At 20.8% G+C, this 18,643-nt stretch overlaps 1 protein-coding gene and 2 long non-coding RNA genes across 3 annotated transcripts; 2 read left to right on the top strand and 1 right to left on the bottom strand.

Annotated features, from left to right (window-relative positions):
- Window positions 1-904: 904 nt before the first annotated feature.
- LOC135144510 (uncharacterized) lies at window positions 905-1,618 on the top strand. Its single transcript, XR_010283176.1, has 4 exons — window positions 905-945; window positions 1,112-1,243; window positions 1,346-1,421; window positions 1,473-1,618. It is a non-coding gene; the product is annotated as an uncharacterized LOC135144510 (long non-coding RNA).
- A 313-nt stretch (window positions 1,619-1,931) lies between these two features.
- LOC135144524 (RNA polymerase II subunit A C-terminal domain phosphatase-like) lies at window positions 1,932-15,171 on the top strand. The gene is made up of 14 exons (XM_064076553.1): window positions 1,932-2,000; window positions 3,007-3,078; window positions 4,300-4,466; window positions 5,977-6,056; window positions 6,624-6,763; window positions 7,468-7,526; window positions 7,586-7,705; window positions 8,783-8,885; window positions 9,689-9,868; window positions 9,940-10,005; window positions 13,160-13,270; window positions 14,359-14,402; window positions 14,702-14,757; window positions 15,029-15,171. The coding sequence occupies exons 1-14, from the start codon at window positions 1,956-1,958 to the stop codon at window positions 15,169-15,171; spliced, it is 1,386 nt and encodes a 461-aa protein (XP_063932623.1). The 5' UTR covers window positions 1,932-1,955.
- Window positions 15,172-18,070: 2,899 nt separating this feature from the next.
- On the bottom strand, window positions 18,071-18,643 carry LOC135144537 (uncharacterized). The gene is made up of 3 exons (XR_010283191.1): window positions 18,566-18,643; window positions 18,413-18,512; window positions 18,071-18,354 (listed from the first exon to the last, which is right to left on the bottom strand). It is a non-coding gene; the product is annotated as an uncharacterized LOC135144537 (long non-coding RNA).

Genomic DNA, 18,643 nt, shown 5'->3' with positions numbered 1-18,643 from the left:
GGACCAAATCTTGCAATATGATCTGTAAAAATACTGTATATCTTTAACAGAAAAAATATCTTATTTTATCGCCCAACGTTTCCAGTATCTATTTATTGGCAAAAAGCACTTCAACTCGTCCTATCTGAAACGAAATGTTTTGATATCTTAGAAATGATGTACGACACCTACTTGGGCCCAAATCAAGGCCAAGCGGTCCACAAAATTATTAATAAGAGAAAAATTGTTATTTTTTTATAGTAGTAGCTAAGAAAAAGAAGTTTAAGATTAGCAATTTAAAAATTATTTTTTTTTGGTTTTTTTTTGGTTTTTTATTTTTTAATGTTATACAGGCATTAATAATTATTATGTAATAAAATATAAAAAAATATAAAAAAACATAAAATGTGATTAGCCGTTAGCGTTTTGAACTAATTTATCGCCTAGTGTCAGTGCATTTTCCAATTTTAAAAAAAATTATTACTAAAGAGTAATATAAAAAATATTTTCAGGCCTTAAAATAGCGCGACTGGTTCGAATTAGAAATACAGAATTAATTTGGCAGTTTAAGTAAACTTTGCTTTATACATTTCATTAAGAAAGTTAATATTTTATTAAAATAATTGAGTGGTAGCAAAAAAGCAATTGCACTGGAAAGAAGGTGCATAATAGATGCATAAGGAAAAAGCAAAAAATCTTGGAATATTTAAATTTAAAAGCCGATCCTTAAAGTTATGTATAAAGAAAATGGCATAATAATTTTTCCTTTCTGCTAATTATAAGGCTTACAATCTTTAAAATTATAACATTCTCAATAATATTATAAGCACTGAATAATTTATTAAACAACTAAAACCCGTTGAAAAGCGCAGCATTCTCTCAACTAATAATGCCCATCTCAGAGCGAAAGCTCACTAAGGAGCGCTGTGCCCTTTGGGTTCCACACAATGTGTAATAAGGAAAATGGTATGCGGAAATGCTGTTTAGCTTTTAAAGTAAACTCAAATGCTATTTAAGTTAAAGAACTAAACTTAGATTGCACTGATAACTACTAATTCAATTTAGTTTAAATAAACTTCTATCGCTTTGTTATATAGTTTTACATATGTAAATTTACTAATTTTCTATTAAGTAATTATTTTCATAACTTTCAACTTTGCGGGGAGATCAAGTTGTTATTTTGTTTAAATATGGATCCGGATTGCCACCATCCTACAGTTTTTGGAGGCTTGTGTGCCGAATGTGGCCTTGATATATCGACATGGTACGGAACTTCTTTTTCATGAACTATAAGGATTGTTATTTGAATTATTACATAGTTCTATATATAAACTGCAACACAATTTTCTAATAATTTAGTTACCAGGATTTTAAAAACTGCTGCCGACAAAAAATTAGATTTTATAAGGTTACCAGGGACCGAGCTTCACATAGCAGCCACCGTAAATATTTTTTTTAATTAATGTTTCTAAAATAATATTTTAAATAATAAGGATGCCATAGAAAAAGGGAAGCTAGAAATGGAAAGATTAAAAAATTTAAGGAAATTAGCTTTGATAGTTGATTTAGATCAAACACTAATTCATGCTACTACAGTAGAAGAAGCGCCATATATTAGTCATTGGCTGCGAGATCCAAACTTTACGTTAAAAGAAAGCATTTATTACTTTCTAAACTTTTTCTTTTTTATATTTACTGTATAACTTTACTTACTAATTTCTTACTTTTTCATTTGTTGTAATAATTTTTTATTTACTTCAGTATTTTTTCAGCTAATAATTTTGTGTAGTTTCTGTTAATTACTTATTTTTTTTGGAAATTTTTACATTACCATTTTTTACTTAATAATAACAAGTATGTTTTATATAAAGGAGGAGGTTATGGAGTTTACTCTTGATAATTTACCTCGAATTTATTATGTGAAATTTCGACCTCACTGCTTTCAACTTTTACAAAAGCTTGAAGACAAATATGAAATGACAGTCTATACTATGGGATCTCGTTCTTATGCCAAAAAAATTGTAACTTATTTTTGTGCTAATAAAAATATATATAACATTAGTTTTTAATTACGTAATAACTACAGGTTTAAAGTTTCCTTTCAGTTGTTACTTGAAATCTTAGTTTACTTAGCAGTTTATTTACTTTATTTAGTGACCATACTGATTTTTATCGCCGTCGCTGAAAGTCTTGAAACTAAAATTTGAGCTTAAGAGTTTCTGTTGTGTTATTTTTACAACTGACCAAAAAAAAGAATTAAATTTTTGAAACACATTTTTTAAAGATATTTTATATATAAGAACAGTTGAAGTTTTCTCTTTTCCTTATTTCTATTTAAATTTCTTAAATGCTTTTTGCAATTAAATTATTTCTGGTCTTTTCTTTTTCCGTCGGTGAGTAGAGTTCGTTGATTTGCAAGTTGAAAAAAAATTTAATTTTAACGTAATATGTGGATATTTAAAAAAGGTTAACTGTACACTGAACATATAACATTTTACCATATATGTAAAGCAGAAACAGTTCATGCCAAAATAATTAATTGTACCGCTTAGTATGTCTACATTTATTTCTATATTTGGTATTTTCCTACGAACCACTTTTTTTTGTGTTTTGTGGGAATTTTATGTTTCATATTTTATATTTTTATTTTTACTATATTAACTACTACCTCTAGCTTTTTGTTAAGTTTTATAAATTTAAAAGGATCAATAATTTTTTGTTTACTTTTATTATAGTTACAAACTCATGTTTTTTTTAAGTATAAACTTATGCACAATTTACATCGCTTGAGACTTTATAGTTTGTTATATTAATTATTATAAATAATACTTTTCTATTATTAAATATTTTTTATAACTTTTTGGTTAATGTTTTTTGTTAATAATTATTATTTAACTTTTTTTTATATCCGATATACATGAACGCTTTATAAAAAATTTATAAGATAAAGCTATTGAAAAGTATCGCATTTATTTTTGTTATATTTTTTTTTTTATATGCAAAGTTAATAGTAACTATTTGGTACAGACTGAATTTCTTGATCCCGATAAAAAGTTTTTTGCTAACCGAATATTATCACGCGAGGACGGCTTTGATCAGGTTATAACGTCGCAACTCTAATATGTAGTTAAAAAAATTATGCTCCACTTAAGAAAATAATAAATATTTTTATTGAATTTGCTTAAAGAAAGAAAGTAGAATTATTTTATGAAGTATTGAATTTTATAAAAAGAAGTTTATATAAAATTTGTACGGAATTTTAGGTTTTTACAAATATTATTAATATAAAGTAATTTTTTTATTATTAAGTCAAAAAAGTATTATTTACATAAAAAATTGTAATTTAAAAAAATAATGAAACTGTATCATAGGATTTTTATGTTATTGAAGGTTCTTATATAAATGGTTATAAAAGAACTTTATAAAATTTGTGTATTATAGCTCTAATAAAATTATTAATATAAAAAAATTACTGTATTAAAATAAAATTAAAAAAGAAATGTTATTAATAAAACTGTTAAGTATTAGAACATTATAAACTTTTATTAGAAGTTTTTAATAAATATCATTATTAATATAATACTTAAGAAGGTTGAACATAATATAATATTAAGAATTTGTAAAAAAATAAATAAAAAAGAACTAATAAGTAACAAAATAGAAATTACTAATAAAATATAGAAAACTATAAGGAAACATAAATAAAACTATTATTAATATCGTTTTAAAGTTTGAAAAAATATAAATTTTTTTTATTACACTGCTAACTTTATAAAGCATTTACTAAATGTTAGTATTAATAATAAACTTTGAAGATTTTAAAAATATTGTTTATATAAAAATTTTTATATATTTACAAAGGAAACTATAATATAATTAATATAAGTTTCTAGTTTAAAAAATATTAATTTTATGAAAAAATTATATAATTTTTTTCAAAATATTATAAATCGCCGAATCGAAATTTGTTTAATTAACAAAGTTGCAATAATTTATAAATTTTTATTATTTTTTCTATTATATTTACTATCTAGGAATTTTCATATAACTAGAGGTTATTTCTTTACTATTCCTTTATAGTTTTGCTTATAATAATAAGTATGAAATAAAACTATTTATTTTAGCTTTAATAATACTTTTTTTTCGCAACGTTTTTATTCAATACATTTTTATACAACCAAACATATATTTAAATTATATTACTAATAAATATAAAAAGAATACGCGTTTTTTATTTTTGTAAATAAATTTTTTTTAAATATATTTTGACGAGCAATTATAATTAAACCTTATTGTTTAAAATATATTCATTATTATTAGAATTTCAAGACGCCCGCGCTAAAGTCATTGTTTCCCCATAAAACATCGCAACTTGTTATTATTGATGATCGTGAAGATATTTGGAATAACATTGCAAATTTGATTCCCGTTTCTCGTTATGTTTTTTTTCACGGCGTTACTGATTTGAATGCCACGCAGAGAGATAGGCAAACTTTTTATATTATTATAAAACTTATTTTTGTTTATTATTCAAATAAAGGAATTTTTATTAAATTTTGCTTATTTTATTTCTTATGTTAACAATTACTGTTAGTATATTACTATTACTTATGCTCATATCGTTTATTATATTAATAATTACTGTTGATATAGTATTAACATTACGTATGATAATTTTATTATTAAATTTCGTTTTATGCTAATTATAGTGATATTATATATAATAATTTATTATTATTAATTTTCATTACACTTTTTATTATTTTGGGAACAATTACCATTAATATATACTATTATCTATGCTTGTTTTCTTTATTATGTTTAAAGTTACTGTTGATGTATCATAATTATTTATTATGCTAATCTTGTTTATCATGTAAATAATTATCGTTTCATACCTATAATTATCATCATTAATTGTTTATTTTGTTTTTTACGCTAATAAATATTGCTGGTATTCTTATTTTGTGCTAATAATTGCTATGAAAACATACAATAGTATTAAATTTTTTATTAATAATACATTTTCGTCTACTGTAGTAATATAAACATTAAATTATTATTATGTTTTTCTTTTAAGTTATTCAACTTTTTAAATATTTAGTATAAATTAGTCGTTTTATATAGTATATATAATGTGTTATTACTTTTTTTTTGTTTTTAGTTGTAATATATATCTCCTTTTTCACTTAATTTTTCGTATTTTAGATTATTATTAAGAAATATGATTATTAATTTTATTTACTATTTTTGCTCTAATACTTATTCTTACAAGTTAATATCTATACTTATTAATTTTTATTATAAGTAGTTATTAATTTACTATTACTAATAATTTAAGTTATTATATTCAATATTATAAAAGTAGTTTTAATTTTCTTCCTATTTTTACTTTGAATTATATATTTTTTCGGTTATTACTTTTTATTTTTTTAAATAATTATTTATATATTTTAGATATTTTTTATATTAAATATAATTTCTCATAATTTATATAGTTATTTAGAGTGTTTTATATTAAACATATTACTATTTATTACACATTTTCTTATAATTATGGAAAATTTTTTATATACAATTATTATTATACTTTTAAAACTAATAGTTATATTTTATTATGATTTATTACATCTTATTAATACATTATTAATAATTTATTATATAATATTAAAATAAAATGAGAAATATATTAATAAGTTTTTTTTTCATAATTATATAATGAATTTTTATTTTAATATAAAATTTTATAGGCCTTATTAAAAATAGTTTTATCGTTTTTATGAATATTTCTATAATATTATTTTCAAAAACTTTTTACTGTATAGTTATTTGTAATACATTATAATTATAAGAATGAAGCAAGTTTAATATATTCATTAAGCAAATTATTTTATAAATTTATTAATAAAAATTATTATTTCCGGTAAAAGTTTATTATTATCGTCTTCTATATATCATTATATCTCTCTAATAAATATATTAATAATTTATTATTAGAAAGCACCAAGAAGAAGAAGAAATTCTATTTGAAGATAATAAAAACTATAAAGTCCCAAGTTTATCAGAACTTGATGATCGTAAATACTATTAACAATAATAATAATAATACTCTTTTTCTTACAAGTATATAATGATAATATTTAAATCCTTTTGTTAAAGTATTATTATTCATTGGAAATTTATATATTTTTTTGGTATAAAATAAAGTAAAATTAACATTTTTTTGTTTTGGTTTTATAATATTATTTATATGTTATACTAAACTATTATTATATATATAATAAATAACTTTAAACTATTATTATTTATAAAGAAGTTATATTTGAACAGTTTTAAGTGTAATAATAATACTTAAATCTATATAAAACTATATATATAAATATATAACAAATAAACTTTAACCTTATTAATATTATATCAAAAAAAAAAATTCAATGTTAATATTTATAAAATATGCAGTTTTTAATATTATTATTATTATAATATTAAAATTGCTACACAAAATTGTTTTTATTAATATTATAAATAAACTTAATATTACTGCTATTTTTACAAAACTTATCGTTGCAGTTCAGATATATTAATAACTATAAGTTATAATAATAAAGTAAATATAATTTTTAATATAAAAATACTTTTTACAGCGCCTGAAGAAATAAGCAAAAGCACTGAAGATGCTGCACTGTACACTTTTAGTCAAAAGCAACGTGAAGTGTATCCTCAATTTCCTCAATTGTTTATCGCAAACACGCCCAAGTCTGTATTAAAAAAAGAGTTAACAAAAGTATATTTTATTACTTTTTAATAAGAAAACTTTTTTTATTATATATTATTTTTATAATAAAAAAGTTAAGGTTTAGCGTATTTATTACTTTAAAATTTTTAATAATGGTAAAACTTTTATTGTTTATACTTTATAACATCTAAAAAAAAAAAGTTATTTTTTTCTAGCGCATTTATTATTTTTATACATTTTTTTTAAAAGTTTATTATTATTATATATGTATTATTATATTAAGAAAGATATTATGTTATAATTACTATCGGCATTAGCGATTTTCATTATTTTTATATTTTTTAATTATTATAAAACTCTTATTATATATTTTTTTATTGTGTTAGGAAAGATTTTCTATAATTATTAGTATATTCTTATAATTTTTAATAATAAGAAAACTTCTATTATTAATTTTTTTGGTTATATTAAAGAAGCTTTTTTTGTTATTAACTTATTTTTTTAAAATAAATATTGTTGTTAGCCTAATTTTTACTCTTACTCTTCAATATTTTATATAATAATAAGAAAATTTATTTTTTTTATACTAAAATGTTTACCATTTAACCTTTTTAAGGTTTGTTAAAGTATTCTACACATTTATTAGCTGAATTGTGCGCTTCTTTAGCGTTTAATAGAAAAGTTTGCTTATTTTTTTTCCTTTAAAGTCCCGCGGAGTGCAACTACACTTCATGAATTTTTATTCTCAATAGGCAATAGCCAGTTGCACATTTATGGCGGCCTCCCTCACCGATGAATATAGACTGGCTTGGTTTATTTTTCTAATTGTTATTATTATTATAATCATAATTTTTTTATAACATTTTGAAGGAGAAAAAAGGGAATGAAGCGTATATTATCTGATCTTTCTAAAATCCTCTTCTACAATTTTGATCATGCGGTTGTCCAGTTGAGGGCGTGCCGACTTTCTTTCGGGCCGGACGAGTACAAGTAACTCTTTCATATTTTATTTTAATACTATTTATTTATTAATTACAATAATATTTTTATTACCAATACTATTAATATATTTAATTATTAGGTTTATATATATCATCTTTACTTTTGTTTTATATTTTATTATCTTTTATAACTAAAATGGTATTTTCTATTTTTATTATATTTATCTATTAAGTTTATTAAGTTTATTATAATTATAAACGTTACTATTTTTAAATTTTTATTGTATCTATTATTTTATTCTACAACTATAACGATATTATAGTATTTTTTTGTTATGTATGCTTTTATTATATATTATTTTTTTAATATTATTTATTTATTTACTTCTCGATATTACTATATAAATATTTTTAATTTTTGACTAAATAATACTATTATTATACTTTTTTTTATTAGTTATATATAAATATATAGATACTTTTACTATTTTTATTATTATTTTCTTGTTTACGTAGTGCTATTATTATTTTTAAACAATTATTATATTAACTTATCAACAGTACTAATGCAATATTTTAACTACTGATTATTATTATATTTAAACTTTACTTCTTAATATTATTTACATTAAACTTTTGATATAATTATTGTTTTCCAACATTTTCTATACTGAATTTTTTTTTATATTTACATTATTACTGTTACTTTCTTTACTTTACTTATTAATTCTTTATATTATTATCGTATTTAATAATTATTTAACTTTTTTAATATTATTATTTTATCATATCATTCTTGTTACTTTTTTTCTTTTCTTTATATTTTTAACTTTGTAAATACTATTATTTTTCTATACTATATCAATATCTTTTACATTTAAATTATTATTTTTACTTTTTATATCCTATTGAACAATGATATTTTTACTTTTGAATTCTGTTATTTTTATTATATTATTATATTTAGTTTTGTCATTGTTACCCTCTTCATTCTATTGATTACTGACCTGTTATTTATTTACATTATCATATTTATATTTTTAGATAATTTTTTATTTTAATTTTTTAAAAAACTTGTAATACTATTTTTTTATAGTCTTTAATTGTTTCATATATAATTTTTAAGGACTTTTGGAAGTTCTGAGAAAGATGATTTTCCTATCTTGTGGAATTTATTATTTCCGTCTGCTCCACTTCATGATCCTGATGATGTCTTGTTCAGCTTATATGTAACTTTTTTACATATTATTGAAAAAAGTTATAATTTTTATAGCTACTACCAAAAATTTTTTAACAAGAAAGGTTTCTTTTAAGTTAAAGCTTGTTAATATATTATTTTTGGTATTATTCCTTTAAAACTATTTTTTTCTATGGGAATCAAAAAAGTATATATACATTTTTATAATTTTTTTTTATATTTAGGAATTATAATTATTTATTAACAAAATAAATTATTTTTATAAAAGTCGGAAAAAAGTTAAATATATTTTTATTTTCCTTTTCTCTTAAATTTATTACTTACCAAACTTTCTTATTTTTTTAAGAGAAATGATAAAGTTAAAGTATCTTTATCATACTTTTTATAAGTTGTTTTCCTTATTATTACTTTAAAGTTAACGATTTATTTTTTTTGATATACTTTCTCTGTTATTTATGAATTGTTTATTATTATATATTTATTAAAAACTTTTTTTTATTTTATGCAAGAATTAAAAAAAAAGTTGATATATTTTTATTATACTGTTTTTATTTTTTTGGGTTTTCTTTTTGTTTGCTAGAAAGAAAATTATATTATACAATTTCGTTTCAATTTCTTTGATTTATTTTTATTATTTGCTGAATAATATTTTATATTACACTCTCTTTTTCTTATTATTATATACTTAAAAAATAATTTTTATTATACTTTTTGGTCTTTTTATTTGCTCAAAAGGAAATTATGTTATTACATTTTCGTTTCAATTTTTATATTATTTTTAAAAAAAATTTATTATTATTCTTAAAATATATTCATAATAACTTATATAACCAGACTGTCCTTGAGAATGTTCACTTTCTTTATTATGAAACTTTTTCTCATACTGAAGAGGCTGACTGTGGAAAAATAATACCACAGCTGAAAGGCGATATTTTAGCAGGAATAACCATTTTGTTTTCTGGTGTTTTTCCTAAAGATTCAAGAAATATTACTACTAACGAACTTATGCAGAACGTAAAAATTCTTCTTCTTCTTCTTACTATTATTACTATTATAATTATTTTTAACACAATTGGCACTTTTAGGCAATAAAGTTTGGGGCCAAAATTACTGACGTATTGGATGAAACTGTGACTCACGTTCTTGGGATGGTATGTTTTATCATATTTGCGATAAACTTTTTTTTTATTAAGTTTCTTTATGTTATTATTATATATATATATTCTTTGCAAAATGTTTGTACTCTTATGAATTGTATTATGAACTTTTTTTTGTTAAATTTATTGTTTAATTATAATTTCCAATAAGAAATTTTTTGGGGGGGGGGGGGGGGGGGGGGGGGAAGATAATTTTTTTATTACAAATTGTAGCATTTTCTATACTTTACTTATAAATTATTATAAATATTTATTAATAATTCTTCAAGTAATCATTATATACTATAAAAAATTATTTTCTATAAGCTTACTAATAACATGAAACTTTTGACTTCTATTAATCCTTTATTCCTTTATATTTTATATTATTTTACTTATGAATATAATTTTTTAGTACTTAAAAATATTTATAAAGTTATTTAAAATATTTCTTTAGTAAGGAAATTAACGAATAGAAAAATTTTTTGCCCTTTTTACTATTAATTCAATTAGTCTGAATTGTTCAAAAGATGTAGCTCCGCTTTGTTTTAAGACTTAGACACTGCTTTAAAAATAATGACCAGCTTTGTGAATCCACCAATAAGCATAATTTATGAATTTTATTTACCAACAATTTTTTTTTATTTTTTATTTTATAAACTTTTTTTTACTTTTATTTGTTTCTAATTTTTTGTATTTCGGTTGACTCCACCAATAAGAATAATTATAAATCACATATTATTATTGTTTTTATGTTCTTATATTTATTTAATAAATTTATTATCTTATAAACTTTTATTTAACTTTTATTGTGTTTTTCAAAAATTATTATATAAAATATACAATTTTCATAACAATCGCAATATAATAAATTTTTGTATAAATTTATAATTAATTAAAAACTTTTACTTTTATATTTATATTTATTGTTTTTTTTTGGTATTGTTATATAAAATGAGGAAATAGTTTACCTTTTTTTAAATTATAAAATATACTGAAAGTTATCACAACATAACAGAACCACACATTTTATTTTTTAGTTTAACAAATATAAGCAATATTATTAATAATAACAATTAGACAATATTTTATAATATATATTTTCCTTTATAAATATTATTTAAGTTATGCTTTATTTTTTTTTATAAATTTTAGTTTAAAACTTATCATATGTTTCTTTATTAGTTATGGAATAAAAATTATAATTTATTTTTTTCTTTTTAATTAATAAATTAATAAAGTTTTTCTTATATTGATTCTTCTTTTAAAATTTTATTGTAATAGTTATAATATTTTTTGTATATAATAATATATTTCGTTTCTTTTTACTTGTGAAAATTATCAAAGTTATGCTTATATTTTTTTTTTAAAAAAATTTTGTTAATAATTTTAATATATTTCGTGATATTTTTTTTAATTTTTTGTAATAATTTTAATATTTTTTGTTTATAATAATACTTTCCTTTTCTTTTTAATTATTAAAATAAATAAAGTTATGCTAATTATAATATTTTGTAGTTAATAACATTCTTTTTTCTCTTTTTTTAATTATAAATACTAGTAAATTTATTTTTTTCTGATAATTTTAGTTAAAGAATTATGTTTAAAAATTTTTTAAGGCTCGTTTTTTATTCTTTCAATTATTAAAATAAGATAAAAAATTTTCTTTTTTTATACGCTTTTTATACATTATTAGCAGTTTTATTATATAAATATTAATATTTGTTATTATAATGTATATACTTCTCTTTTTAATTATAAAAGTTATGCTTATATTTTTTTATTTAAAAAATAATTGCAATAATATTATTTTTATATAACAATATCTTTATCTCTTTTTAATATTATTAAAGTTATTCGTTTATATATATATTTTTTTTACTTAACATATATTTTTATTATAATTTTATTTGCAACTTATTTATGACTAAAAATAATTTTTTTTATAGTAAGTGTATCGTAATTTTTACTTCTATTTATTATTATGAAAAGCGATTTATTATAATTATACTATTAATAAAAAAGATGAACTATAAATCTTGTATAAATTGATGTATTTATTATATTTACTTTCAATTATTTTAAGAAAACTTTGCACCATCGTTAACGTATTTTTTATAATAATGTGTTTCATTTTTTTTTATAAGTATTTATCATGTTTTTATTATTTTAAGGCGTATTATAATAATTTGTAAATGAAAATAAACTTTTTCTATTAATGAAAGTTTTTCTTTTAAAAGTTTTTTTATATATACTCTTTTAAGGATTATAATATATTACTATATACTTTTTTCTTTGTTTGCGTTAAGGTTTTTTTTTTCCAATACTTTATATTAATTTATTAAAAAAATTGAAGTATTTATTACTTTTATTATTTTATTTTATTTTATATATATATCTTTTACTTTTATTTTCTTGTAGTAAATTTATGTTTAATCTGCAATACATATAAATAAAATAAGCAATTTTAGGATGTAAAAAATTTTATTTATATTTAAAAAAGGTTATTATATTTTGATAATGTTGAAGAGAATTATTAAATAACTGGAATTTAAAAATTGATAAATCTTTATTTTTGTTTTAACTAATTTTAATGTCAATATATAAAAAGTTTTGACAATATACAAATATGAAAAGTATATATTAAAAGATAAACAACTACTTAAAATAAGCGCTTAATAATAATATAAAAGAATTGGAAATTATTTATATTTTCAAATATTATAAAAATATAAAAAATAGATTTTATTAATTTTTTAACACAAGAAGTAAAATATTATAAGAGTTAATATAAAAAACTGTTTATGCGCAAAAGTTTAAGAAGTTTAAAATTGAATTAGAATTTTTAATATTTATTATTTAAGTCTATAATGCTTATAACAGCTAAAAAGCATAAGCAATTATTAAATAAAAATCTAAAAATATTATAAGTTTTTTATTATTATAAAAGTTCAAAAAGCTTTTAAAAATTGAGGTTTAATATATTTTCTTTTTCTTATTTTTCAAAGAATCGTAATAACTACTTTTAAAGAAGTTTTGAAAAATAGAAAAGTTCTGTTTATATATGAAATATAATTATAAAATGTTTTATTTATTTATATTAATTTACTCATTAGGAGATAATAACTACTGATATTTGAGAAGTTTACATTATTATAATATTTATTAGAGGACTATAACCACCAAAATTCAAGATGCTCGCAGATTGGAGGGAATAAAAATTGTGCATGTCAATTGGTTGCGTGACTGTATTGCTCATTGGAAACTTTTACCTGAAGCTGTGTGAATTCGTTATTTTTATTTTGTTATTTCGTATATAACTTTTATTATTTTTATATTTTATATTTATTGCTATTTTATAAATTTTAGTATATGCTAATATTATTATACATATCGTTTATTAGAAAACATTCAATACTTTTTTTTTATATTCTTCTTTCTTTTTTGTTATTACAATTATATTATACAAATAGATTATTATTATTATTCTAAATTTTATGAATTATATTGTTTATAAGAAGAATAACATTTTTACTATCAACTATAATTTTTTCAATAACACTTTTATTATTATTACTTCGTAATTTTGATTAAAATTTATAATTATTATTTGGTAATCTACATTTTTATAATTAATTTTTACTGCTAACAATATTTTAAATTTAATTTATTGTTACTTAATTATTATTATAATTTAATATAATGAATTATATTATCCTTGTTATTATATTTTTATATTATTCAATACTTTATTATTCTTTAATGTATTTTATTTTTTTATCATAGTATTTAACAGCTTCTTTTGTTATATATATTAATATTTTGAAATTTTTTTAAAAGTCTTAAAATTGTATTTTATTATAAAAAAAATTATATTAATAATATAAAATATTTATTTATTTATTATTAATACATATAATACTTTTTATTTTGTAACAAAATCCTTAAAACTTAATTTATTTATAAATATAAAACTTTTTATAACTTGTATTTTGTAATATCTACTTAATATATAATGTATTTATTCTTCTATAATTTCCATTAATAAAAAATTTATAAACTTTTATTAATTTTTATTAGATAATTTTTATTAGTTAAATTTAAACTTTATGCAAACTTGTTATAAATATATTTACTATTACTTTTGAGATGTAAATGTTGATAGTAATAAGAGCTAAAGATTTATTTATTTTATTATTGATACCCTTATTTAACTTTTTATCAAATATTATTTTTTTTTAAAAATAATAAAGTATTACTTTTATTAGTTATTGTATTTTTATTAATATTTTGTTATAAAAAAAGTTTTTAAAAGTAACAGAAATTTTTTATCGACATTTTTATTTACTTTTTATTTTTTAAATACAGAAATATCAACTGTTTTATGTTCCTGTGGGTAACACAAGCGCGCGGTTAGCCAACTTGCTTATAAGAAACTTTTATATATTAATAATACTTTTAAAGTTACTTATATTATATTATTTATAGTGTTTGATATAAACTTTATAGAATATTCTAAAAGACAAAAGTTTATTGAAAGCAGCGTAGTAGTAATTTTTTTAAAAAAGTTTTGAAAGCACAATGTTATGATAAAGAAGTTTAAAAGTTTAAACTTTTTAAAATACTTGTAAAGCTAACAAATTTCTTAAGGAAAATAAAAATATACATAAAAGAAATATTTCTTATTAATAAATAAAAACAATTTTTAAAGAGAAATTTGCTCAAGTAATGAAATGAAACAAAAAAGTTGTGAACAAATTGAATTTGGTACTTCTTTTTATATGATAAAAAGTTTTTAGTTATTGATAGTTTTTATTTAATTATATGATAAAAAGTTTTCTTTATTGATATATTTATAAATTTTTAGTAAAAAACTAATTTTTATAAAACTTTGATTGTGCTTCTCTATACATTTTTTGAAGATAATAAAACTATAATTATGCTTCCCTATCTTTTAAGAGTAAAAAAAATTTTATTATCAAAAACTACAACGATAATAGTAATATTTATAAGAAAGCTTGAAATATTCAATATTTAGTGAATCCGTCAAAAAAAATTTGCGCTGATGAAGAAGACGAGCATAACAGCAGCGAATCAACTGAAGGCATTCTGTTTAATAGTAGCGTTACGGAAAGTGACGACGGTGATTGGCTGGATATGGGGGATGTATTGGACGAATAATATTTTTTTTATAGGAATTACAGGGGAACTGCTAGAAATAAAGATAATAATATAAAGCAGATCTCCGCAATCTTCTACTTGGTGTATTTTAAACTTCCTTTGTTTAAAAGAAAATATAGTATACTGTGTTAGAAAAGTTAATTAGCTCCTTTTTTTTTTTAATTTATAAAAGGTTGGTTTTCTTTTGGAAATTCTGAAGCAGTTTATTATTTAAAAAATTGTATGTATAATAATAATACCGTTACAAAACTTTTCTCTGGTAACGATGTTAATTTATACATAATTTATATATTACTTTTGAAAAGACTTGCCTTATATTTGATAATAAATTTCTTACATGGATTAGACCGAGTCTACGGTAAAAGTAGTAGTTGATCCCCGTGGTGATGGTTAGTAACCATCTACTATGCGTTGGTCCTTGGGCTTGAGCTGAAACACTTAAGTAATCTTGAAGAATATCTTAATTTCACTTTAAAAGAAAACATTACAAAACAAGGATCTTGATTATGGTTACCTTGCTTCGGATTAAGGCTCTCAGGCGTTCCCTGATTATATAACTTTTTTTAATCAAGTATTATTTTAGCCTTTTAAGGGATATGTAGCTCAAGTTACTGATTTTTGGAGCGAAAATCATGGTAATTTTCTTTTTTTACTGTTCGTTGTTTGGAAAGAGAACTGCTTGTAAACTGAAAAAAATACGTCCTCGTAACATCTGTTATCTTTTAGAATTTTTATTCATAGTTTTTAATAATTTTTTTTGCTAAATAGTTGATTATTTTCTTTTTTTATAACGAATACTGTGTATAAAGAGTTCGCTTTAGTAATTCACCAATGCTTTTTAATTGTTTTAAAATATATTTGTTTCTTAAGAGTTTAAAAAATTCTTTTACGTCCTTTTACTAAACGCCTTGAAGCAGTTTGTAGTTAATAATTACATATCTATGAAGATGGCAGTGAAAGAGTCTAATAAACTTCGAGTTTTTTTTAATTAATTGGTTAAATTGTTTGGACCATTTTATAAAAGAAAATTTCTATTTTAATTCTAATATTACATTGTTAGGTAAATAATTTCTTAAGTTAGTGGCAATTACGTATCTGCTACTCGGGATCGCGTCCTGCCCCCCAAGAAAAATTTGTTTTACTAGATTTGTGGGGTTGTGAGATAATAAAATATGACTGAATATTTTATATTGCAAAAAATGAAATCATTAAATAAAATAAGCCCACCCTATTGGGGGGTGGGGGGATCTTACTTTTGATAAATGCACAAACTTCCTTCTTTTATTCCAGTCCTGACCCTTAACCTACTATCCAAAATAGTGGGCTCGATTAACATTGGCTTCTTAATTTCCTTTTTCTTTTCTTATTTTACTTAAGACGGATTTTACATCTTTTCTTTACAATATTTTTATTATGTTTTTAATTGCCAGTTGAGAACATTATGAAATTCTTTAGTAATTACAACGGCCTTTAAATCCTTTTTTTGCCCTCTCGGTAATAAGTTATTTGATCTTTTACTGTAAATCTTATTATCATAAAGTCTTGTTTCTTGGAGAATTAGGAATGTTAATATTCCTAATAAAAATGGCTTAAAAAATTAAAACCTTTTACTTAACGAGTTTTTTTGGTTCAATCAACTTTATTTAAACATAGATTCGTTTTAAGGGTGCTATAATTTTTTTGGTTCCATTTAATCCCTGCCATTTTTTACAATTATAGTTTCATTAGTGTAATAAGTAATATTTTCAGTCATTTTTTGTTAACACTTAAAGTTAAGGGTTAGGTTCATATCTATAACCGTGAGAGTTGGAAATTATTAATATAATACCATTTGAGACATTTAATTGTATTTAAAATTCATCCCATAAAGCAAAAATTAAAAAAATATATTTATTTATGAGAAAAATCGTTTAAAGGTTTATCGAAACTTGACTTTGAAATTAAGCAATTTGTTCTCTATCCGGCTTACTATAAAGAACGCGTAAAGACCGCATAATATAATAAAAGTAACGCGTACTATACAAGGAGTTACTTAGAAATTTAGACGGTACATTAATTTACAGAACCTTTGACTTGGAGTAAAATACTTGTTTGAAAAATGCATTTAGGTGAGTATAGTTTTGTACTAAACTTCACAAGATATATTTTACTTATAAAAAAAATAAGATATATATTTGACTATGTTATAGTATAAAATATCATTATATTAAAACAGCCAATTTATGATGCATTTAAATTCACGAAATTTAAATATCCGCTTTATTTCAACGAACTGCTTTCAATAACAGAAAACTATTATTTGGGAGTAAACAAAAATAAAGCGAACTTCTGAACTTAAACAAGCGAGAGAGGAGCGTGTAAAATTTTTCTCAAGTAATTGATTTCGTATAACATAATACACATAAAATTTTGCCGCTATTAAAAATTGTCAATTTTTATTAAATTTTCGAACTTGATCCCTACAAAAACCTAGAGTGACCACGCTGACTTAAAAAAAAGTTTGGAGAAAAATTTGTTATAACTTATTTTAAGCGGTAAAAGATAAAATCGTAGTGAACTTTAAATTTCATTCTGTAAATCGGTTAAAAGGCTGCTTTGCCACTAACACAATTTTTTCCGCTTTACGAATCTTAAAGTGTCAAGCTTATCAAAGTAAACTTGGTAAATAGCTTTGCATACAACTGTTAAATAAGTTAACTGACAGTACGCAGAGTCCGGAAGTAATAAAAAGACTAAGCAAAACAATTTATTAATTATATTTTATTAAATTGAAAACTATTTCGGTTGATACTACTATTATTAACGTTAACTTGGATGTACTTCTTTTAAAACAAATGAAAAGAGCATTACTCATAATTAGTAAAGGTCACGAGTGCGAATAAAGAGTAGAACAGTCATCCTCACTCAGAAAAGTTTATTTAATCATACGAACTTAAATTATCAGGGACAAAAAAGATAAAAGACATAAAATCTGTTCTATTTTTTCTTCCAGGGTTGAGCAATCAAAAGAATAATTAATACTATTAATAGTATTACACCTACAATAGCCATGGTCCACCAAACATTTTTCCACCAAAGTCTACGCTTCACTTGGGTCGAAGTTTTCTGGAATCTATTAGCGCCAGAAACTAAAGCTTCACTTTTGTCATCTATATTTGTAAGTTTTTCATCTCTTTCAATTACCTGTTAAAAAAGAATCTAAAATTAAAGAATAAATTTTCAAAAAATTTTCTAAATTTACCTGGCTAACATTCTGTCTCATTATATCGACAACTTCATCGACTTGTCTTTGGGTGTCCTGAATCCTTTGATCAGACATTTTAAAACTTGCTAAAAGCAAACTGTTTTTAAAAGGAATAATAAAAAATCACAAACGTCTTGTAAAGTCGCAAACCTTGAAAATGCAAACAGTCAAGGAAGAGCAAAAAACTGGACCCAAAGTGTCTGGAAGCAAAAGGCTACTTATTAATTC

The sequence above is a fragment of the Zophobas morio genome, unplaced genomic scaffold (genome assembly GCF_036711695.1).
Source record: "Zophobas morio isolate AGI-343-1 ecotype UQ-CSIRO unplaced genomic scaffold, CSIRO_AGI_Zmor_V1 ptg000106l, whole genome shotgun sequence".
Classification (NCBI taxonomy): Eukaryota; Metazoa; Arthropoda; class Insecta; order Coleoptera; family Tenebrionidae; genus Zophobas; species Zophobas morio.
Note: the sequence above shows the minus strand (reverse complement) of the source record. Positions and strands in the feature narration are given on the sequence as shown.

Bases quoted from the DNA above. Each gene is read 5' to 3' on its own strand.
- LOC135144524 (XM_064076553.1), top strand. From the start codon at position 1,956: ATGACAGTCTATACTATGGGATCTCGTTCTTATGCCAAAAAAATT. The intron at 4,467-5,976 runs GCAAACTTTTTA...ATTTATTATTAG, and splicing joins AATGCCACGCAGAGAGATAG to AAAGCACCAAGAAGAAGAAG. The intron at 6,057-6,623 runs GTAAATACTATT...TACTTTTTACAG, and splicing joins TTTATCAGAACTTGATGATC to CGCCTGAAGAAATAAGCAAA.